Source organism: Eucyclogobius newberryi, unplaced genomic scaffold (assembly GCF_026437365.1).
Source record: "Eucyclogobius newberryi isolate DKJ021-1_F unplaced genomic scaffold, fEucNew1.0.hap1 SCAF_2, whole genome shotgun sequence".
NCBI lineage: Eukaryota > Metazoa > Chordata > Actinopteri > Gobiiformes > Gobiidae > Eucyclogobius > Eucyclogobius newberryi.
This window is the reverse complement of record NW_027315834.1, coordinates 42,995,204-43,018,234: the sequence shown is the minus strand read 5'-3', so window position 1 is coordinate 43,018,234 and position 23,031 is coordinate 42,995,204. Positions and strand designations below refer to the sequence as shown.

Genomic DNA, 23,031 nt, shown 5'->3' with positions numbered 1-23,031 from the left:
AAACAAATGATTGTTTCATTTATTTTGCTTGTGCTTCCTCTTAATATATCATTCTTTGTGCACGTTTAAACTGTGTGGTAAAAGTACAGGGGCCAAATGAACGGATTGACCTCGTCAGCTCAGCTCTGCTGCTGATTGGATGTCAATGTGAAGCAGCATCCAAGTGTCATCTTCCAAAAGGCTTTTCCCATCTTATCAGAGCTGCTGCCCACATGAAGAGAGGGACAACTGGACAAATGGACATTTCACTCAATAGGCAAAGACAACACAGGTAAGCAGCTTTTTGTATGCATTTCCATCTCCTTTACGCAGTACAACTTGTGTGAGGTCTCTTCTTCGTGTCTGTTCTTGACAGAGACAATATTTGTACATCACAGCCCTTGTAAAGGTCCACTTATAGACTTATGTTTGGAAGAACAAGGCTCTGTTTGCTGTCAGCACAGCTACATGTCGCCTACAGATAGACAGATAGTGAGACAGGTGCTGCGATAACAAGATTGCTTTCATTAGAGCAAAGAATCCGTTTTATAATTGAAAATAAATTAAACATTTTACACTGACAATAAACAACCCAAGATAAATATGCCAATAATATATAAACCAATTTACTGAGCACTACTAAAGTCTGAAATATAAGCTTTGGTTATCTTCAGCATTTTAAGTTGTAAATGTTGTTTATTGTTGTACTATAGTTGTTATAAATGATTTTACGTAAACATAAAAGTGACACCATTTTTTAAATGTTTTTACTTGCAAGTAATATACAAACAACATGCTAACATGCAAACAATCCTAATTCACCCACAAAAGTAGTGCTGTCTATGTGACGTGTCTGACTCCGGAGAGGACAAAGTGACACGAGGGACAGACAACGTGAGCTTGCTCAGGTGTTGGATGGGGGTCCGTATGGTTCAACTGCATTACCATGACATAATTTCATGATATTGCTGTCTCCTGTAACATCCTGTGTGACTGTTGTGTATATTGTTTCTTTCAATCAAACACAAGAGGCAGACCATGACACCAAAATGCAATTAAAGCCACGGCAGCAGCGATGATGGCTCTCGCCTCCCGCCCGACCGCCTTCCCGCCCGTTCATGTTTTCTGCTGCGTTTTCCGGTATACCAAACGACACTCAGTAATTCACTGTTGATGATTGCGTAGTTTGCGATTCAAATAGTTGTTTGTTCTGACAAATTGCAAGATCGTGCTGAACGCAGACCTGAGCAGGGAGAAAGAGAGAGAGCCTCTGTGACCCGGGACTTTTCATCGAAATTCAGGAGGTCAAAAATACCCGAGTTGTGGCAGAAATAATAAAGTCTAAAGAATAAAGTCTAAATAATAAAGTCTAAAGTCTAAAATAAAGACTTTATTCCCCTCCTCCCTGTGCCTCCGTCACCTAGCAACAGAGACCCGCCGCTAATGCTGATGCTAACGCTAATGCTAACACCACGGCACGAGAGGAAATGTTCCATCAAAATAAAAGAGGAAGAGGAAGTGAAGGCATTCATTGCGCCTCTGCTGGCCAATTGTGAAAATACACAATATCTGTAATGTACTTTTTTCATGGCGTCTCGAGGAGAATATAAACCATGAGTTTCAAACAAATCAGACAATGTTGAGTTTTTCACACAATGGGTAGGGGGCGCTATAGAGTCAATTTGTTACATGGGTATTTCTTTCCAATCAGACCATAAAAATGAAATATGAGCTCCGTAGATCATTTCCAATAGGCGTGACTTGTCCTTGAAAACACTGAAAATTAAGCCTTTTTTGGGGGCGTGTTACGTGGAGACCGTAAGGAATATCAACATTCTTTTGAATATTTATTAAATTTCAATATCTTTAGATGCAAAAGGTGTTGTTTTGAGCTCGATCGGACGAAAAACCTAGGACAAGGACGATTTTGAAAAAAAAAAGTTAAACGTGGCGGCGCCACTTTGATTCGACATGGCTGACTTCCTGTTTATCATAGAGCGACGCTGCCAGGTGCGTTTTACTCCTCAAAGGTCAGAGGTCAAAGGTAGCTCTATCACTGTCCCAAGTCTCATGTGCCTAGGCCAAAGATTAAGAGTTTCATGTTTTTTAGTCGCCGCTGTTGTGACGGGCGTTCTCACAACCTCCATTTTATTCAAGTTTGGGCCGAGCCGATCGCGTCTATGTCCCATGTGACCTATGCCCCCATGTGTGACCTATGTCCCCATGTGTGACCTATGCCCCCATGTGTGACCTATGTCCCCATGTGTGACCTATGTCCCCATGTGTGACCTATGTCCCCATGTGTGACCTATGCCCCCATGTGTGACCTATGCCCCCATGTGTGACCTATGTCCCCATGTGTGACCTATGCCCCCATGTGTGACCTATGTCCCCATGTGTGACCTATGTCCCCATGTGTGACCTATGTCCCCATGTGTGACCTATGCCCCCATGTGTGACCTATGTCCCCATGTGTGACCTATGTCCCCATGTGTGACCTATGCCCCCATGTGTGACCTATGTCCCCATGTGTGACCTATGTCCCCATGTGTGACCTATGTCCCCATGTGTGACCTATGCCCCCATGTGTGACCTATGTCCCCATGTGTGACCTATGTCCCCATGTGTGACCTATGCCCCCATGTGTGACCTATGTCCCCATGTGTGACCTATGCCCCCAAGTGTGACTTTCATCAATGTTCAGGGGGTCAAAAACGCCCGAGTTGGCTCGAGCCAATTATCTCGAGATCCATGAACGTAATGCTATAGGTTAAAGCAAGCCATTTTCCTAAAGGTGTTTTCTGTCCCTGCTGTTTTTACAGATTGTACTTTGCCGGTGCGTTTTGGTGGAGAGTCGACATGGAGCGCTTCTACATAAACTCCTCGCTGCTCTTCATCTCTCACAGACCCGGCAACACCACAGAGGGTGAGAAGACCGTGTACGAGGCGTGCATGATGATGCCCGCCGTCTTGATCTGGTATCTGACGCTGCAGTTCATCAACATGTTCCTCGGGATCCCGGCCAACATCTCGGTGCTGTGGCTCATCCATAAAAACAAGGGAGACTCGTCCACCTCTGACATTTTCATCCTGCAACTGGCCGTACTGGATGTCTTATTCTGCCTCATCCCGCCTCTGGAACTGGCCAACATCGTGTTCCTCACCGACAGCAGCACTTGGTATATTCTGCGTTTCTTCTACGGCATCAAGGATACCTCTCCTCTCTTTCTGTCCTGCATCTGCCTGGACCGATACATGGCCGTGGTCCATCCCATAACCTTCACAAAGCTCAAGGACCGCAAAGACAGAGCAGTTCTTGCCATCTTGGTCTGGCTGGTCATTTTGGCCTACGCCGCAGCCAAGTGTGTAGGCAACATCGTCAACTTTGAGAAGGTGTTCACGGGAATGATCCTCACAGCGTTTGGATTCATGGTCTTCTGTAACATTGTCATTTTGTGGGCGCTGCGTCAGTCCGGGCCGGGCAGGGACGAAATGCATCCAGTTAAGAAGAGGGCTTTCAAAATGGTTCTGATTATCTTGGCCATCATTGTGTTCAACTACTTTCCCCCCGTGGCCCTGTTCCCCTTTCAAGAGTACTTTTCCCCTGATGTCTTCCGCTGCTACATTCACTATGTGGCCTTTGGTTTGATGGACTTCAGCAGCAGCATTCAGCCCATGCTCTATCTGTCCAAAGAGCTGCCTCTGAGACTGAACTGCTGTCAGACCAGCACAAGTCAAACGGAGCAGTCAGCAAACTGTTTAGTATGAAGATTACTGTGGGCAATGTCATGGTTCGAATCCAGACTCTAACATAACCTGCCCTCTCTCTCATCCCCATTTCACACTGCCCTTTCCTGTCTAATAAAGCCTACAGGCAAAAAAAAGAAAACGTTTTTTAAAAAGGAAAGTTTTTGAGATTCTGTTTCCTGCTTTTAAATGTAACATTGCTTCATTCTAAAAGGGAAGGGCATAAACCACACACTTATGTCAATTGTCGATCTATAGAGACATGTTTGAATGCCTTCTTGAATAAAAGTGCAATTGGAATAATGCATGTCTTTATTTTCAAGTCTTCATTCACAGAAAAAAAAAAAAAAAAATCAGCAGGACTTAAGTTTAGCCCTTTTGCCAATACTGTGTCAAGACATGAGCAAAATAAACTCTCCTTCAAATCAGAAATATGTCACATATCAATAAATGTCAATACGATTGAAAGAGATTGAACAACAGTTTATTTCAGTCTATGCTGTTTTAAGGCCTATTGTACTTCCAATTGACATTTAAGACCATAATACAACATTAGCTGTTCATGAGAAATATTTCCAATTCAATGACAATACCACAAACACCACAGACATGTGCAGTCATTGAAAACTGCTCATTTTGAATCTGAGCAGGAACAGTATTACACAATAATCCAGTATTAGAATTTCTATCTTGACCTAAAATACACACAATCATACATTTAATCATAGGTCCTTTGCGGTGTCTCCAACACAATCAGTAAACAAGGCATGTTATGTCCTTCGGAGATAAAGTTATATTGATGTTACAATAATTGGTGTAAAAATACTAAATTGTGGTTTCCACAAATCAATGTCAAATCATATATCTAAAACACCACACAACTGTGGTTGACTGATATATTATGATTATACAGAACTATTTGATCTTTAAATGTTTTTATTCAGGTGTAGGGATGGGAAAATAACTAATAATATTTTTAACACTGTATTAAAAAGCCACAGTGTCAATACCATGAGGATGAACCTCTGGTGGTAATGACAGAGAACATTTATTTCACTGGGTCTGTGGAAAAATCTGTATTTCTCAGCCTTAATTTCACTACAGGTAATTCACAGAAAAAATGTCTATTTCAGACCATGTTTGCCTATCCCAGTACAGTCATACTCTAGGATACTTGTCCAGATCATTCAACTGTGTTTACACAAATCTCTGCACATTAAAGTTGGACATAACCAAGGGGCAATATATATAAAAAAAAACACTTTTCCCCTTAAGAAATCTTTGTTTTTGTTAAAATTATTTGGTCGAGGTTGTCATAAAGTGACATTTTCATACTGTCATACTATTGTTTGGTTCAGTCGCACTGCTGGTGCCCTCTAAAGTCTGATCCTGGGCTTCGTGCAGCTTCTGGTGCTTTCTTAGTGAGGATTGGTCAGTGTAAGTCTTCCCACAGTGGCTGCACAGATAGACACGCTCTTTGGTGTGGACCAGCTCATGCCGCTTGAGGTGTCCAGCACGGCTAAATCTCTTGCTGCAGAAGGAGCAGGAGTACTCTTTCTCCCCTGTGTGAGTCCTCAAGTGCAGCTTGAGACTGCTGGCCACAGTGAATTTTTTACCGCACTCAGTGCAGCTGTAAGGACGTTCTCCTGTGTGCATTCTCATGTGTATGGTGAGGTGTCCGGTCTGGCTGAAGGTCTTTTTACATAGTTCACAAGTGTAAGGCCGCTCGCCGGTGTGAATCCTGTAGTGAGTCTTTAGGTCCCCGAGGCCGTTGAATCTCTTGCCACACTGAGCACAGCAGTAGGGCTTTTCGCCCGTGTGGATCCTCTCATGGATGCGCAGGTTTCCTGCGTTACTGAAAGTTTTGCCACAGTCTTTGCAGCCGTAAGGTCGCTCCCCAGTGTGAGTCCTCAGATGCACTTTCAGCTGGTTGTGCTCCGTGAAGCTTCTGTCACAGAAGGAGCATGTGTAGGGTTTCTCGCCTGTGTGCAGTCGTTTGTGCACCCTCAGCTGGCTTGGGTGGGCATATGTTTTACTACAGAGGTTACAGCTGTACGGCCGTTCTCCAGTGTGAGTCCGCTTGTGAGCTTTCAGAACCTCAGAACGGCTAAATCGTTTTCCACAATAGGAGCAGCCATGGATCTTCTCACCTTTGTGCACTTTCAGGTGCATATTGAGTAAAGCTGCACGATTGAATGTTTCGGGACAGATAGGACAACGCAAAAAATTGTCACGCATGTCCAAGTAGTCTTCAAACTCACCCCCCTCCTCTGGTTCTTCTTCCAATGGCATGAACTCTTGACTGAGCACAGGATTTATTTCTGTGTCCAAGTCCTGGTGCTCATCAGGTTCAAGCTCGTCTTGTGAGTCTATTTCTGCCTTGACTTCATCGTCAATGTTTGTATTTTCCAAACTTGAGTCATGAGCTTCATTAAGATCAGCGTCACTGTGATCACTGACTGGCTCCTCTTTCACTTGTGTTATCTGCAGATGTGTGTATGACTCTTCATGTGTATAGCCTTCATCAACACATTCCGTTTTAATTGGTTTCATAAATGATGATGAATATGAGAGATCAACTGCTCCAATTTGATCAGAATTGGATTCTACTTCAAGTTTTTGTGTATGGCATAAAATACTCAATATTGACGGGCTTGGACATTCTTCTAGAACTGTGTTGTTTGTTTGAGGCGAATTGAAGAGCAGCGCCTGACTCTCTCTTGTTGTGGGTTTTTGTTTCCTTCGGCTCTTCTTGTCACTGCTGCAAATGGACATCTTGAATGAAGATTGTCCAGAGACACTGTCTGGCACCAGACATGGTTCAATCACTTCTTTTCTTGGCTCAGCTGTGGCATCTGTGAAAACTAAAACACAGAAAGATTTAGAAGACAATAACAGCAGACTGTGAAATAGCCAACACAGCAACAATGCATTTGCATCTAGTCTACTTCTGAAACTCAATTGGTTTTATTTATAATGTGTTGGCTTTAGGTCTAAGTGTGTCTGAGCAAAGACAGAAGGTGTTAACGTGAATAGACCGAGAGTTTAGCTTTTACGTGGCCTAACGATGACTGGACACTGGCCTTGGGCGCCGCCATACTGGCAGCTGACTCAGAAAAAGATGTGTTAAATTAGCCGTTAAGTAAAAAAAAAAAAAATACATCGCCTTTTCCAGCACTGTACCTGCTACTGGGACGGCCTCAGCACAATTTTGAGCAAACAAAAGCCGCTTCAGGCCTTCATTTTCGCTCTCGATCCTGTGTATTTTCCCCTGGTATTCACTGAGCGTCCTGTCCACTGAGTCCATTATGTCGCCCACAGTCGCCTTAAAAATCTGATTTAACGAAAACTCCAGGGCCATTTTGAGCTCCAGGGACTCGGACATGTTGCAGCAACTCTAAATAAACACGCATGCGTTTTAAGATAGCGGGAAAAGTCCCGTTAAATGGGAATAAGAGCTGTTTATGCGCAGAACAAACAAAGAGCGCTGGGGTTTGTTTTGGCTGCGCGGCGCCGCGAGTAGCGCCCTCTGCAGGCGCCGGGTGGAACCTCTCAGCCCGGTACCGAAGATCACTATGACGCTTTTGAGGATGCTTTCGAATTATAAACGACGCAAACAACACGCCAACAACGCGTTTTTCATCAGTAGACAATTTCCCATAAAATAGCGATGACTCTGGTTTCGTCCAGTCAACAAAACAGTCTTTTATTTATCTTTATCGCGGCGGAGACCTTGCAGAAGAAACCAGCGCCTGAATTCCTACGGTAATTTATAAATGCTAACGCTAGTCAAATGCTAGCTTAACACGCCAAATAGACAAATGCTGCTCCATTTTAAAGCTATTTCACACACAAACTCGAGTTTGCAGTGCGATGGAAGGAACTAAGTCTTTCTAAATGACAGACGAGATGGTGAACTGCAGCACAATGAAAAACATCCTCAGCACAGACGCAACAAAGAGCAAGTCAAACCTTTGCAAATGCCTTTTTGACTCCCGAGCTGTCAAAAGGGGTCAAACACACACCGAGATGACATATTTTGTAACGTTACCTGAAGCTTTGCCTTTTCATAGTCCGGCAAACATCAAATGAATTATTAACTAAGATGAACGTTGTTTTAAATAGATGATTCTTACGGCGAGTTTAGAATAGTCACTCTGCAGATAATGACACTGAAGTAAAGCAGTGAAACAAAACAACACATTTAAGTGACCTGTATGTTAGGTTATTGTATTTATTATATTATGCATGTCTTTCATTCACATTATATTCATATCATACGTTTTTGTGCACAAAAGGAGTAGAATGAAGTACCGTATTGTGCACTAAAACTACCCACTATTTGATATAACGTAACATAACGTTATATAACAGAAGTCTTTCCCAGTGCAGGCTCAGTTTGTTTAATTATACATGTGTGAAAGATAATATTGTGGTTGCTTTCTCTCACATCTATCTTCAACCATTATTATTTTTAAATCACTTTATTAATCCTGAAGGAAATTCTTGGGCCTGAGAAGCAATTACAAGTCTGATGGATAAAAGTATTACTAAACCCCTATAAAAGAGCACATTTTAAACGTAGAGTGCTTCTGCATAAATAAATACAGCCTCAGATAACATCAGCGTGTATGAGGATGTGTGGCCAACATGATACTATTGCTCTAGAGTTGTATTTACAGGAATGAGGTTGGACCACTGCTCTTACCTGTCCAGTGTGTTTGTACATGTCTTTAAGACTAAGGGTGGGGCTCTGCGTGTCTCTACTCACCACACTGTTGATTTAGTTTCACCAGCCATTTCTTAAATAATCAATGCTGTTCTGTATACTATGGGTACATTTATCTGGTCAGTAAAAATGTAATACATGGTGTGTGTTATATGCACAGAACCAATCTGATCATCAAAAACACTTGTAGACACATGTAAATTTGTGTGTGTGTGTGTGTGTGTGTGTTTTGAGTAAACAGTTGTATTTGGAAGAAAAAGTGCAATAAATTTTATAATAGCTCTTTCAATGTCACTTTCATTTTTGTCTTGCCACGTTAGTTTTGCATACCTTTCCCATCAAATGGAACCGTGTACATGACATTTCAATGATCCGACAACTCCAGAAATCAGATAATGATCAGATTTTTGGCGTGCAAGTGAACATTTTTCCTACTTGGATAGAGACTAGCAAAGATGAGGGATCGATCAGAAGCCGAATTATGTGTAATATTATTCCCTATTTTTTCCCACAGAACCACACAAGGCACGAGGTCATATGATATTAAACCTGGCGGGGGTAAGTCATGCTTTCTACACATTTTCTTCTTTTCTTTTATTGGAGCTAGCTGATACATATTCTGTGATCTGTCCTTTTTCTCTGTATCTACTGCGTTGTATCAATGAAATTTCCCCATGTGTGGACAATAAAGGATTATCTTATCTTATCTTATCTTATAATGTAATTACACCTTAATTAATGTATTACATAGGCCAGTGTTTTCCAACCTGGGGTACGCGAGCATATAGCAGGTGGGTCAGAATCAGAATCAAAAAACGTTTTTTGTCATTGTCATTGAACACAGTTTGCAAACTTAGGAACTCTCGGTATGTACACAGATATTTACACAAAAATGTACAGATGGTCGGAAATAGTGCAGAAAGTGCATGAATAGTATTGGTTGAATTATTGTTAAAGTGGCTGGAGTCAAGTGTGCATGAGGGAAAGAAACTGTTCCTGTGGCGGGAGGTTCTGGTCCGGATGGACTGTAACCTCCTGCCTGAGGGGAGTGGCCTCCTGCCTGAGGGGAGTGGCCTCCTGCCTGAGGGGAGTGGCTCAAATAGTCTGTGTCCAGGGTGAGAAGGGTCGGCTGTGATCCTGCTCGTCCCAGAGCCCTGGAGACGTACAGATCCTGCAGAGATATAAGGTGATATTTCTGCACTTTTGTGATTTGTTTTCCCAACGTTTCACATATTTCTCATAATTAAACCGTGATTCATACATTTAAAGACATATTTTAACACTTTTCTGTTGGACTGGCATAATATTGTCTGACTACCGCTTTCGGGTAACTCACACACACAAAATACAACTAGATTTGGACACAATGACACAACTTGGGAAGTCAAGATTATCGATCGGTTAATCGATAATCGTGATTATTCAGGTCATAATATAATCGTAAGAACCAAAAAATAATAATCGTCATAATTTCAGGATTTTTTGTGTAATCTAGAGTCCAAAAAATAGAGCTAAATGTAAATAACTTTTTTTTTTAATCTGGCTGTTTTAGTCACATTTAACTTTATTTTGTCTTTCGAAAAGTTTAATTTTGTAAAGCCGATCACAAACTTGAGGAAAAGTAACATGTTCACAGGAATGAAATCAAATTGAAGAGTTTACTGTTGTTTAGGCACAGTCTCAATAACCATGAATAATCGTTAACTCTTGATGTTTTTTCTCACAATAATCGCAACACAAAAAATGACAATCATGACATCCCTAGACACAACATCTCAGTAACTTGAGATTCACTCAGCCTGAAGCTCAGTATAATGTCCGATACAGTTGCTTGAACTTCAACAGGAACTGACTAGTGCAGGAAATGTGGTGAGGGTCTGTCCCGGATGTGTTGGTTGCACCTGAAGGTTCAGAGCTGCAGCGTCAGCTCAGAAGGCTGTAAATGAAGGTGAAAATATACTTATGCAAGGTGTTTTTAGCAACTCTCGTGATTGTCCTCTCATAATCACATTGGCACAGCTAATATTTTTGTTGTCAGTCGCAGTGTTGGTGAGACAGAGACTGTTTGTGTTGTCAACAGTGATGAAGGTAAAGCCTCCTTCACGCTCTTCGGGCGAAGGTCACATTGGTGCAGGCAGATAATGATAAACACAGATAGTTAGAACGTGCAGACACTTGGAACAAGATACAGCCCATCAGCTCCGCCCACCACCATGTCTACTCCTTTTTTCTCTGCACCATTCTCACTTTCTGCTGTCAGGAAGTAGAAATGCGTGTATTGTGCAGGAAATTATTGTGCTCAGAAAACAAGGAAAACAAGCCATCTGTGGGACAAAACTTTCATTGGATGATTTTTAACATATGGTAAGTTTGTTCAAATAATCAATAATGTACCACTTGATGTATTTCTCTTCCAGGAAGTGCCTCAGATAATCTCCTGTGCATTTGTATCAGAGGCCGGGCTTTGTATTGATCGCCCAAGCTAGAGGTATCAAAATACCTAATTGATGGATTCTTTCTTGTATTTCAGATCAGGCTCCACTTTTGTGCTGCAGTCAGATGACAGATTTATAACTGTCCCGTTACCCAAAGGTCAGCTCTTCTTAAGCTACATGCTGTTTTTCCATTACAACCTCTCTGACCCAAAAGTGACTTGCAAATGGAGGAGGACGACCTGTGCTCCTCACTTCCTGAAGCCGCAAACTCAGTGCTCTTTGCGCCTTGCCAAGAACCACGGACCTCTTCAGAACATCAATACCTCAATGGACAGCCAGATGCCGTTGCAAATGAGCGCGCGGAATTGTTTGTAACGCAGGAAGAGGAGCCGCCACGTGTTTATTTCTGCACGGACGACAAAGGTACTGCGGCGCAGACGGAGACTTGGGAACAAATAATATGGTCAGTTTGCAACACGCCTCTGTCGCTGTCTACAGTGGAGTGGGAAATGCCGAGGCCGAGCTCCGGGACGCCGCCGCTTGTGACGGACAACGCTGTGGCCAATCGGCTGGACTCTGACAGTCTGACACAAGCCCTCAACGCTTCCTTCCCCATCCATGCTGAAAGTGATAATAGTGATCTTTTCAAAGAAGCGGAGACCGAGGAACAAGACGAGTTCGATTCGTGGCTTCTTCTCTGCTCGGAGTCGGAATGGATGGGACCCAGTTTAAAGGTAAAGTCGCGTTAATAACCTTTTTAATATTGTGTAACAAATAGAGATGATCGTGATTGTTCGGTTAATCGCTAATGGGGATTATTCAGGTCAGAATTTTATTGTAAAAATGAATAAATAATAATTGTGAGAATCGTTTTGTTTCAGTTAAATCTATAAAAGAAGTGAGACTAAATGTAAAGTACTTTTTATCTGGCAGTTTATGTGATAGTCATAAAGCTAGACTTGTCAAAGAAAGAGAATGAAGGATTCCATTGTTGTTTGTTTGGTCATAGTGTGAACATGAATGAATAATGGTAAAATTGTGACTTCTTCTTGGTATCCAAGTAAGTGGTAAGTGTTACTATTCAGTAATGAATAAAGTCTAAAGAAGAATAAAGTCTCAAGAATAAAGAATAGAGTCTAAAGAATAAAGCAGGTGGTGGTAATGTAACACTTGGATACCAATCGCCATAAAAGACCAAAGAAGAAGAAGAAGGAGCGATGACTTTTCTTTTGAAAAGTCTAAAGAATAAGACATATACCTTCTTCTTCTTCTATGGTGTTTTATGGCGGCTGGCTCCAAGCTCCAAGTGTTACATTACCGCCAGACTTTATTTTTATAATACATTTTTATAGTACAACTGTGTACAATAATTGTAACGCTACTATTTGATATCCTTTGTGACATCATTTGTGACATCCTTAGTGACAAAAGGACTTAGTCAGCACTACACCATCAGTTGAATATTTATTTTCGTTGGCATCTTTAAGATGTTGGTATTTGAGTATTTTCACGCTGATCTGTCGGGTTCTGTTGTTGTCAGTTTAAAATAAAATAACAATTACCGTCTGCGTTTGTACATTTCAGCCTTGTGACACGAAAAGCACAAAAGCTCAGAGAACACAGGAAGAGGAACATTCTGAGCTGTTGGACCATCATTTTGGTAAGTACTTTAAAGCCAGTTTATTTTTATACTCACCTTGTTTATAACATACTTGTATCATGTTTTCAAGGTACATCGTTGAGGCCATGTCTACAAGGGCAGAAACACAGAGAAACTGTTGAAGCGGACTTCATACACAGTTGTGTAGAAATTCAGTTTGCTGGATTCATAGAGGACGATATTGAGCATTTACGGCTGGCAGAGAGTCCTGATGACACTGACACTTTGCTGACGGGACAGACAGAGTTGGAGGAAGAGCCAGTTTTACTAAACGGTGATGAAATCGCAGGGGGAGGAGACCAGGAGCAGCTTGTGACTAATGAAGAGGCCACAGCTGCAAGCCATCTGAGTGCACAGTGAGTATGGATACTTCTCTATGAAAAGCAGAACAGGAAATGTGTGCACAACACTGTGCAGCGTTGTTATGGAGAACCCCCATTGAAACGTTCCTTTATCATGTGTAGGGAAGTCGCTGCTGAGGAACTGCGACCAGATGAAACGGGCTTCATCATAAACCCGGACAAGCTAATTGATTTGCAGCAGCTTCTGGAGGATTTAGAACAATACAATTCGGACCATTTTTGCGAGGAGCCGAAGAGCAAGCCAGTCATGTGCCAAGATGCTTCTGAAAATGTGCAGCGTGAGCAAGCGGACGAGGAAGAGCAAACGGGGGTCAGTGAAGTGACGGCAGGTGGGAGCGCCGCACACGCAAACCCCTCAGAGGCGTTCAGTCTGCAGGAAGACCGTACGACTGGCATGAACGCACAATCGCAACATGCTGCGTCCGACCGGGTTCTGGTGCCGCGTGACGATCCGCCGCCCGCGGAAGAAGAGATGGAGGTCATTTATGAGGTCAAAGAGGAGGCCGCCGAAGGGTGTGAAAACGGGGTGCGAGGAGAGCCGGTTGGGGAAAACGGGCAGCAGTTGGAGGTCGATCAAACTGTGGAGCCTCACGTGAACGGCGACTTGGACAGAGAAGAGGCACGTCTTTTGGCCGAGAGGCTTTTCAAGTTGGACGGCATCCAGCGGAAAGATGTGGTCAAACACCTCGATAAAGAGTAAGTCAGTTCTTATTTCCCTCCACGGCCCAACTTCTAAAACCACCGTCAAACGTTGTAGACCTGTCACGATAATCACAGTATCGACTTATCTTTCAAGACATTACAGCTTATACAATTAGAAGTGGGCAGTATATTAAAACATGCATAATATCGAGAAGTTAGTTTTGAAAATTTGAATTGCGAGTACCGTATTTTCTGGACAATAAGTCGCACCAGGCAAAAAATGCATAATAGAGTCGCACTGGAGTATGAAATAAGATAAGATAAGATATTCCTTTATTGTCCCACATGGGGAAATTTCATTGGTGCAACGCAGGAAGATACAGAGGTAGATACAGAAGAACAGATCACTTATAGGAAGTCTGAAAAACACTTTCAGTAGAAGATCCCTATAAATAAATAAAAACTCCCATAGACAAATAAATAAATAAATACATAAATACCATTGCATGTGATCACGACAGTAATTGCACATGAATATGTGTCACGACAGCACATAGATTGCACATGAATTTCACAGTAATTGCACATGAATTGCACATGAATTCCAACAGCAATTGCACATATGACAGAATTGCACATGGTTAGGTCAGTATTGCGAGTGTTCAGTACTAACAGTTTTTGTTATAAAGTCTGACAGCAGCAGGAAGGAAAGACCTACGGAACCTTTCCTTCACACATCGAGGGTGGATCAGTCTCTCACTGAAGCTGCTCTCCAGAGCGGAGAGAGTGTCCTGCAGGGGGTGACACTCATGGTCCAGCATAGATGTGAATCTAGCCAGGACCCTCCTGTCCCCCACCTCCTGCACCGAGTCCAGAGCACAGCCCAGGACGGAGCTGGACTTCTTGATGACTCTGTCCAGCTTCCTCCTCTCCCTCTCTGTGATGCTGCTGCTCCAGCAGGCCACACCGTACAGGAGGGCTGATGCCACCACAGAGTCGTAGAAGGTCTTCAGGAGTGGCCCTGTCACTCCAAAAGACCTGAGTCTCCTCAGGAGGTAGAGCCGACAGTGGCTCTTCCTGTACAGTGCGTCTGTGTTATGAGTCCAGTCCAGTTTGTGGTTCAGATGAACACCCAGGTACTTGTATGAGTCCACTCTCTCAATGTCCCGTCCCTGGATGTTCACTGGTGAAGGGGCAGTGGGGTGGCGTCTGCGGAAATCCACCACCATCTCCTTGGTCTTCCCCGCGTTGATGAGGAGGTGGTTCCGCTGACACCAGTCCACAAAGTCCTGCGCCAGTCCTCTGTACTCCGCGTCATCGTCGTCCGTGATGAGTCCGATGATGGCAGAGTCGTCAGAACTTCTGCAGGACACAGCTGTCCGTGTCATGTCTGAAGTCTGCAGTGTAAAGGGTGAAGAGAAAGGGCGCGAGGACAGTGCCCTGGGGCGCCCCCACACTGCAGGTCCGAGTGTCAGACACACAGTTCCGGGCTCTCACAAACTGGGGTCGGTCTGTGAGGTAGTCCAGGATCCACTCTGCCAGGTCATACTCCACACCAGCCGTCTCCAGCTTGTCCCTCAGGAGCAGCGGCTGGATGGTGTTGAAGGCGCTGGAAAGATCGAAGAACAGAATCCTCACAGAGCTGCCAGGCTTCTCCAGGTGAGAGAGAGAGCGGTGCAGCAGGGAGATGACGGCGTCCTCCACTCCGATGCCAGACCGATATGCAAACTGCAGCAGGTCCATGGCTGAGCTCACGGTGGAGCGGAAGTGGTCCAGGACTAGCCGCTCCAGTGTCTTCATCAGGTGGGACGTGAGAGTCACTGGCCTGAAGCTGTTGAGGTCTTTGGGGCACGGTGTCTTAGGCACAGGTACCAGACAGGAGGTCTTCCAGACCTGTGGTACCACCCTCAGCTTCAGGCTCATGTTGAAGACATGCTCCACAACTCCACACAGTTCATCTGCGCAGGACTTAAGGAGCCTGGGGCTGATGCCATCAGGTCCTGCTGCCTTCCTCACTTTAATCCTCTTCAGCTCACTCCTCACCTGTGCTGCTGTGACAGTCAGTGGTTGGCAGGGGGACCGTGTGCTGGGGGGATGGGTGAGTCCAGGCGAAGTGTGGAGCTGATGGTCCGGGGCAGATAAGCGAAGAGGAACAGATGCAGGGCATTGTCCAGCTGTGGAAGAGGGAGCATGCAGCTGTGCAGGGGCAGGGGCGGGTGACCGATCAAACCTAAAGAAGTGAGCATTTAAATCATTCACCCACTGTAGATCCCCCTCTGTCTGGGCAGGGGGGATTTTGAAGCCCGAGATGGTTTTCAGGCTCCTCCACACTCCCTGAATGTTCTTTTGCTGCAGCTGCTCCTCCATCCTCCTCTTGTAGCCGGCCTCAGCCTGCCTGATCTTCCTCCTCAGCTCCTTCTGCACAGTCCTCAGCTCCTCCTTGTTCCCTGACCTGAAGGCTCTCTTCTTCTCCTTCAGCAGAGCCTTCAGTTCACGGTTAATCCATGGCTTGTTGTTTGGAAAACACCGCACCGTCCGGGAGGGAACAATGTTCTCAAAACAGAAGTTGATGTAGTCCGTGATGCACTCTGTGATGGTGTTGATGTCCTCCCCATGTGGGTCATAAAGCTCAGTCTAGACAGTGGTGCTGAAGCAGTCCCTCAGAGCCTCCTCGCTCTCAGCAGACCACATCCTCACCTCACGGGACACCACAGGCTGCCTGCGCACGATGGGTTCATACACAGGCCTCAGATGTACAAGGTTGTGGTCCGAGCTGCCCAGGGGAGGGAGGGGGGAAGAAGAATAAGCCTCCTTGGTGTTGGCAAAAAACAAGTCCAATGTTCTATTCTCTCTGGTGGGGCAGGTAACATACTGGGTGTATGTTGGTAGAACAGAAGAGGGAGAAGCGTGGTTAAAGTCACCAGAGATGAGGAAGAGAGCCTGTGGATGCTGTGTTTGCAGCCTACAAGTGCAGGAGAGCAGTGCTTCACAAGCATTTTCAGCATTGGCAGACGGGGCCACATAGACTGCGATCAAAATCACATGTGAGAACTCCCGGGGCAGATAATATGGCCTCATGCCAATAGCCAATAGTTCAATATCCTTGTTACATAGCTGCTCCCTCACTGTGCAGTGTTCGGGTTTGGACCAGCTCGTGTTCACATACACCGCCAGACCTCCACCTCTTTTCTTCAAGCATTCTCTCGTTCTGTCCGCCCGCAGCAGATGAAAATTGTCCAAACCTACAATAGAGTCTGGCATTTCTGCTGTTAACCAGGTCTCTGTGAAAATCAAGACGCTGCTGTCCCTATAAATCCTCTGGGACCGCATGAGGCTCGCTATTTCCGTCATTTTATTTTGAAGGGACCTCACGTTACCCATGACTACGGCGGGAACCGACTTCCTGTTTGTCCCTCTCTTCTCTCGGAGTTTACGTGCAGCCCGTCTGCCTCGTTGCGTTTTCCTTAGGATGTCCGCCGGGATAACGTGACGATCTCCGGGTAAGACGACTGTTCTCCGCAGTTTCATGAGTTCCTCCTTTGTGTAAACGCGGTACGGCGCCGGGCGGGGGGCGGGGCCGGAGCCGGGGGGCTCAGAGCCAAGACACATCGCAACGACACGACGAAAACACTCAATCCAGCCGAATAAAATGTGGTTGCAAGTGTGAAAATAACAAATAATATCACATGTAAGTCGCTCCGAAGTACATTATAAGTATACGAGTATAAATATAAGTATGAGTCGCACCCCGGCCAAAAGTATGAAAAAAAGGTGCGACTTATAGTCCGGAAAATACGGTATGTTGTTTGGTATAATTTGCAATACAAGACATACATTTTTGTCAATATCGCCCACCCCTCAGTGCAATAAATTTTTTGCATTACGGTATGATTCAAGCTGTTTAGGTTCAATAAAAGATTTAGATGATTAGCTATGGATACTATTTTATATATTTTATTATATTTTTTATGATAGTATATAATGTTTACTGAATTATCTGGCTTTAAATGTACTTAATATTATCATTTATTGTATATATTTATTGTATATTGTATTATTGCACTTCAAATTGGTCTACTCTTTGTTGACTTGTGCGAAACAGTTTTGTCGTGTTGTGTTATTTCTCGCGACTGCTAAAGTAATTTTAAAATGTCTTTTGATATTGAGGGCATTTCCAAAGGCGTCGTCCACAGTAAACGCAATGTTTGTTTTCGTCTTTGTGCAGTAACGACTTCAGCCACGCAGTTGGAGAAGAATACCTGAAATACTTTGACTTCGATGAGCAAACTCTGGACCAGGCTCTCAGGTGATCGAGCGGCGCTGAATGCGGCGGAGTTATAATTACAGCTCGTAAACCTTCGCATAAATCTGGTTTCCTGTGCGCTCAGGTCTTTCCTCGCCGTGGTTGTTCTCATCGGCGAGAGTCAGGAGAGAGAGCGGGTCCTGCAGCATTTCTCCAGACGCTATCTCGAGTGTAACCGAGGCTCTTTCTCCTCTTCCGGTGAGAACGAGCCTTAATCGTCCTCCTTTTGGTTTGAATGACGGGCCGTGGTGGCAGCACTGATACATTTCCCTCCCGTTTGTATGTGTATCCTCAGGGTGTGTATTGGCTCTCACGTGCGCTATGATGCTGCTCAACACTGACTTGCATGGACAGGTAAGAAACGACACTCCTCTAAAGAGTGACGTGCACTTTCCCGTCGGGGGCGGCAACTATGAATGTACTTCTTGTGGCTAGTCGACAATAACAAATCGTCATATTCTGTAATTGCTGTCTGGATTATACAGACTGGATTATACAAAAAGACCTTTTATGACAAAGACAAACAACGGTAAATATACGATAAATATACCGTTCAAAAATACTAAACTATTTATCCATCCATCCATTTTCTACCGCTTATTCCCTTTCGGGGTTGCGGGTGACTGGAGCCTATCCCAGTGACTTTGGGCCTTAGGCGGGGTACACCCTGGGCAGTGGCCAACTCGTCGCAGGGACTATTTATTTATTTGTAAATATTCTCTATCTTGAAGTCGTCAGTCACCATAAATAAATGTCCACCTGTATTTGCGTCATAATGTATTATAAACGTCTCATTATACAATAGAAATACTAGTTTGACTTTTGAATAATCGCCGCATAGTCGGCTCCTGAAATAATCGATAGTTGCAGCCCTAAACTTGGCCATAAGAGTTTCCTTTTCCCCTCAATAGCATGTAGGAAAGTCCATGTCCTCCTCCAAGTTCGTGTCCAACCTCGACGGGATGAATGAAGGACAAAACTTCAACAAGGACCTCCTGAAGGTAAACGCTATTTCTGGCGTGAACTCCAAAAAGGTCGAAAATGCCAGACCCGATAACGATTCCTTTTCCGTTTCAGAGCCTTTACAATTCCATCAAGGCTGAGCCACTACAATGGGCCTTGTGAGTCGCATTCCCCAAGTCGTTTTCAAAGTTCTTTATTTATGTTGCAAACCTGGATGTATTTTGTGCTTTGAAGAGACGAGGAGGAGTTGAGCTCTGCGCTGCTGGAAGAAGACACCGGCGTCTTGGCACCGCTTCGCTCCAAAGCCAATCCTTTCCTTGACGTCCCACATGACAAGAACGCAGTAGTGATCAAACAGGGCTTTCTCCAGAGGAAGATCCACGCCGATGTGGATGGCAAGCGCAGTAAGTACATGGAGGGAAAAGGACATACAGATAGATTTGCTCATTTACAATGTCATTAGAGCTGCTTTTGGGGACTTCAGAAAGTCACGGTCGACTAAAGACTGGTCCTGGCTAAATCTTTCAAAATGAATAGGATCTTGTGCAAAGAATAACTTTGTCGAAGAGGTGCGAGATGTATCGTAAAACAGATACTATCACAATTGTTGTTTCGGAGATTTGCACTAATTACCTCAAAAAGAGACTAGTGGTACAAGGTGGTAAAGTGATATTTCGGCACATTTCTGGTTCATTTTATGGTCCGTCTTGCGCAATACTTGAACCAATTTTCGATTGGCAGGCACATTCAAGCACATTTCAGAAGCATTGTTCAAATATCGTGTGAATATTGCTGCAAAAAAAAGACTGGGGATGTTCGTTTTTGTCAGTATTGCCCAACCAACTGTAAAAAGAAGTGAAAACGCCGATTAAACTGTCAAAACCCCAGCTAATTCACGCCATGTCTGGTGTTGTGCATAAAAATCCTTAGCACACTATTAATAAACAGGAATTACAGCCCCTTAATGCCATTTGATTTGCACTGCAGCTCCGTGGGGGAAAAGAGGCTGGAAGATTTTGAATGCCATGCTGCGCGGAATGGTTCTCTACTTCCAGAAGGTAAGCGTCAAGAAGGCTCTTTTTCAAACGCCCGTTGAGCCCGAGTGTAATGGGCTGCTGCTTGGTCGTCAGGACGAGTACAGGCAGGAGCCGCAGCTCAGCGAGGAGGTCGTGAGCGTGCACCACTCTCTGGCCGAAGAGGCGGCGGAGTACACCAAGAGGCCGCACGTGTTCCGCTTGCAGACGGCCGACTGGAGGGTGTTTCTCTTTCAAGCCTCGTGAGTCCCGCCGTCGCTCGGACTTATGCCGTCGTTGCAGGGGGAAAGCCGGGCCCCGTGTCACCGTTTTGTCCTGTCCCCAGATCGAAAGCGGAAATGGCGTCGTGGGTCAACCGCATCAACCTGGTGTCCGCCCTTCACTCGTCGCCCCCTTTCCCCGCCGCCGTGGGCTCCCAGCGGAGGTTCTGCCGGCCGATTCTTCCCGCCTCGCAGTCGGCAAACACACTGGTAATCACGCATTGCTCACCGTTAGCGTCCAGAACTCTGTACTTTTCTTTGACGGTTTTTGACCAGAATCACACAAGAACTGCAATGGAAACTGAGAATTCTTGTGAGAAAATACAAGTTTACTTTAGGGGCGGGTGATGAAAATAAATATCTCGATAACAATAGTTGGAGGATATTATGCCAGTCCAACAGAAATATGTTATATATGTCTTTAAATGTCTTTTTTTTGTTCTTTTTGGACATTTTTATTCAAACATTTTGGTTTTGTTATAAAAAAGGTCTTTCCACATGTGTTTTAGAGTTTGGATAGGGCAGATAACAATCACGAATATCAAAAAAAACACTGTGATCATATTTAACTAGTCACAATAAGTCGATGAATCGTATCGCAGCCGTTTTGCCAGCCCTCTAGTTGTTTGTTTGTTGTTCTGTCTCAATGTATATTCGCCTAAGTAATTGTTGTTTTCATTTGTTATTCTTGATCCAGGACCGTCAGCTGCAGTCTCATGTGGGAATGCTGGACTCCTTCAGAGCGGACCTGTCGTACCTCCATGAGAATCCACCAGAGGGCAGAAGAGCCAAAGCCAAGGACCTGGAAGAGCATCGTTTGAGAGGAGAATACCTGCAACATGAGGTACACAGGCTTTAAATGTGGCAAAGCTTTCATTTGTTTGCATTACTTTGAAGTGATCCTCTCCTTGAATCAGATTTGCCGCTACGAGGCCTACATCCAAGTGCTGCAGGTGTGGCAGGGCACAAAGACTTCGGACGACGGCACGTTGAACAGCGCGGACCTGCACCGCTTTGACAGAGACCTTTGCCCTGAGTTTCTGGAGGAGGTTGAAGAGGGAGGACTGAAGAAATCCCACTCCAGTCCCTCTCTGGAGCTGGAGGATGCTGCCCCCGCCGTGGTCAAAGTCAAGCGTAACATTTCAGAGCGCAGAACATATCGCAAGGTCGTTCCTAAATGGAATAAAGAGGATTAAAGTGTTATGCCGAGGGAAACTTCATATATACAGTTGTCATATGAGGAGGCGTGGTCTGATGTGGGGGAAGCTTGCCATTGATTCAATAGAAACGCAACTTTTTCATCCTTCTAACGTGTTTCCTGGCAAATTATGTGTATTTTAAATACAAATTATTCAAGTTAAGTCACAACTGAGTCTTAATGGAAGGAAAAAGTACTTAACAGAAAAGTAAATGGATTGTTCTGTAGATACAAAAATTTAGCCTGCATCTGGCGTTAGCATTCTTGGATAATTATACACATTGTGCTGTTCTTCTCCATATCTTTGTGTCTGTATTTGGTATAGTGTACATCCTAAAGTTGTTGTACAGCGGGTGATAGAGCAGCTCTTCTACAGTAAAATGAATGGATTGCTTCCCCCACAGAGGTCCGTTAGTGAGCGTTCCCTCAGATGTATCTATGCTGTTTCATAATATAGACATTTCTGGAGGCACTGAGTAACCTACCACCAAAGTCTTATTATAAAAAAAACCTTACCTTGACAGGTATTTTATGTTATGCACTTTTAATGAAGCATCCTCAGGGGATCTGTTACAAAGTTTTTAGATTATTATAGAAAACTATTTTATTTTTGTGAATTCATGAGTTCATGTTTTTGGACCTATAATTTATTTAGCTTTTTAGCTGTTTTCCACACGGTACAAACTGGATGTGTTTCATGTGAGCCAGCAGAGGGCGCTGTTGTACAGAGGTGATTGCTGTCAGGTACTTTCCAAGTCAATTGCACTTTTATGTTTCATGTTTTTTTTTCATCCAGTGTGATATGTTGTAATAGACACTTTTTAATGAAGGATTTATTTTTAATGTTTGTCTTCCAATGTTATTTTCATTTTTGTAGAAAATAAAATATTGCCTGATAACGTTGCGTGAGTTTGGCCTCTACCTTCAAACTCTTATCTGAATAAATCGATCTGAGGAAAATATTTTTTATACTTTAATGTTTACTTTGTTTCACATAAATTATTACACAAAATGTGTGCCATTTGCACACATTTTACATTTGCTCAATATTCTAAAGTGAAGGTGAAACACTTATGTGAAAGGGTAATGAAAATGTAAAAATAATAATAATAGTCATCAGTTAGAAAGTGCTTGTGTTTGCCAATTACAAAGGAAAAAATAATAATACTTCAGGTTTTATATCATCAAAGTGCTTTTTGTGGGAAAAGTCATATTTTGTCCTTCACTGATTATGAAACATCACCATTAGTACAGTTGACTGTTTATTATGTTGCAGAGGATTAAGGTATTAACCCCTCACCAAATAATATTACACATTTGATAAAATACATTTATAAATTGAGTTAGCAGCTGTTTTGTTTTTAACACGAGCAATGACAAGCCGCATTGTCATTCACTCCAGGCCCTTGTGAGCAGTCAACCTACGTCGAGCAACAATAGAAGCAGGATGTCCACAGTTGTCTTTATTATTGAAGACCAATATTAACAATATGTGTCCACAACAGAAGCCAGAGGAATGTGACGCGTTCAATGGAAACTATTAAAAGTGCAACTGGCACATTCAGCAGAGCAGACTTGGACCTGCTGCTCCCTCTTCATTCATTAAGGTTTGAGTAATAATAGCTATTTTGTTTCTGAATGGATGCTGTCTTCTTTCATTGAATGTCACAACAACAGCCTATTAAGATAAAGTCAGATGTTGCAGATGAGGATGACGGA

The 23,031-nt window shown here is 43.8% G+C and overlaps 3 protein-coding genes across 4 annotated transcripts; 2 read left to right on the top strand and 1 right to left on the bottom strand.

Annotated features, from left to right (window-relative positions):
• The first annotated feature begins 2,826 nt into the window (after nucleotides 1-2,826).
• On the top strand, nucleotides 2,827-3,747 carry hcar2 (hydroxycarboxylic acid receptor 2-). The gene has a single exon (XM_072453527.1). It carries the CDS (start codon nucleotides 2,839-2,841, stop codon nucleotides 3,745-3,747), a length of 909 nt encoding a protein of 302 aa, XP_072309628.1. The 5' UTR covers nucleotides 2,827-2,838.
• Nucleotides 3,748-4,142: 395 nt separating this feature from the next.
• LOC140366893 (uncharacterized) lies at nucleotides 4,143-7,228 on the bottom strand. Of its 2 annotated transcripts, none has more exons than XM_072453095.1 (2): nucleotides 6,910-7,228; nucleotides 4,143-6,581 (listed from the first exon to the last, which is right to left on the bottom strand). In XM_072453095.1, exons 1-2 carry the CDS (start codon nucleotides 7,109-7,111, stop codon nucleotides 5,056-5,058), a joined length of 1,728 nt encoding a protein of 575 aa, XP_072309196.1. In that variant the 5' UTR covers nucleotides 7,112-7,228; the 3' UTR covers nucleotides 4,143-5,055. The 2 variants fall into 2 exon arrangements, with proteins under 2 accessions (XP_072309196.1, XP_072309195.1); XM_072453094.1 differs by having other exon boundaries at nucleotides 4,144-6,590.
• Nucleotides 7,229-7,297: 69 nt separating this feature from the next.
• LOC140366892 (uncharacterized) lies at nucleotides 7,298-22,216 on the top strand. Its single transcript, XM_072453093.1, has 17 exons — nucleotides 7,298-7,491; nucleotides 8,970-9,013; nucleotides 10,986-11,624; nucleotides 12,475-12,550; nucleotides 12,621-12,906; nucleotides 13,015-13,608; nucleotides 17,780-17,860; nucleotides 17,943-18,055; nucleotides 18,153-18,211; nucleotides 18,769-18,858; nucleotides 18,935-18,978; nucleotides 19,055-19,224; nucleotides 19,808-19,878; nucleotides 19,951-20,096; nucleotides 20,180-20,324; nucleotides 20,812-20,958; nucleotides 21,032-22,216. The coding sequence occupies exons 3-17, from the start codon at nucleotides 11,115-11,117 to the stop codon at nucleotides 21,308-21,310; spliced, it is 2,811 nt and encodes a 936-aa protein (XP_072309194.1). The 5' UTR covers nucleotides 7,298-7,491; nucleotides 8,970-9,013; nucleotides 10,986-11,114; the 3' UTR covers nucleotides 21,311-22,216.
• The last annotated feature ends 815 nt before the right edge of the window (nucleotides 22,217-23,031 follow it).

Bases quoted from the DNA above. Each gene is read 5' to 3' on its own strand.
- LOC140366892 (XM_072453093.1), top strand. From the start codon at position 11,115: ATGGAGGAGGACGACCTGTGCTCCTCACTTCCTGAAGCCGCAAACTCA. The intron at 19,225-19,807 runs GTAAGTACATGG...TTTGCACTGCAG, and splicing joins CGATGTGGATGGCAAGCGCA to CTCCGTGGGGGAAAAGAGGC. The intron at 19,879-19,950 runs GTAAGCGTCAAG...CTTGGTCGTCAG, and splicing joins TGGTTCTCTACTTCCAGAAG to GACGAGTACAGGCAGGAGCC.
- hcar2 (XM_072453527.1), top strand. From the start codon at position 2,839: ATGGAGCGCTTCTACATAAACTCCTCGCTGCTCTTCATCTCTCACAGA.
- LOC140366893 (XM_072453094.1), bottom strand. From the start codon at position 7,111: ATGTCCGAGTCCCTGGAGCTCAAAATGGCCCTGGAGTTTTCGTTAAAT. The intron at 6,591-6,909 runs GTACAGTGCTGG...TCTGTGTTTTAG, and splicing joins TGAGGCCGTCCCAGTAGCAG to TTTTCACAGATGCCACAGCT.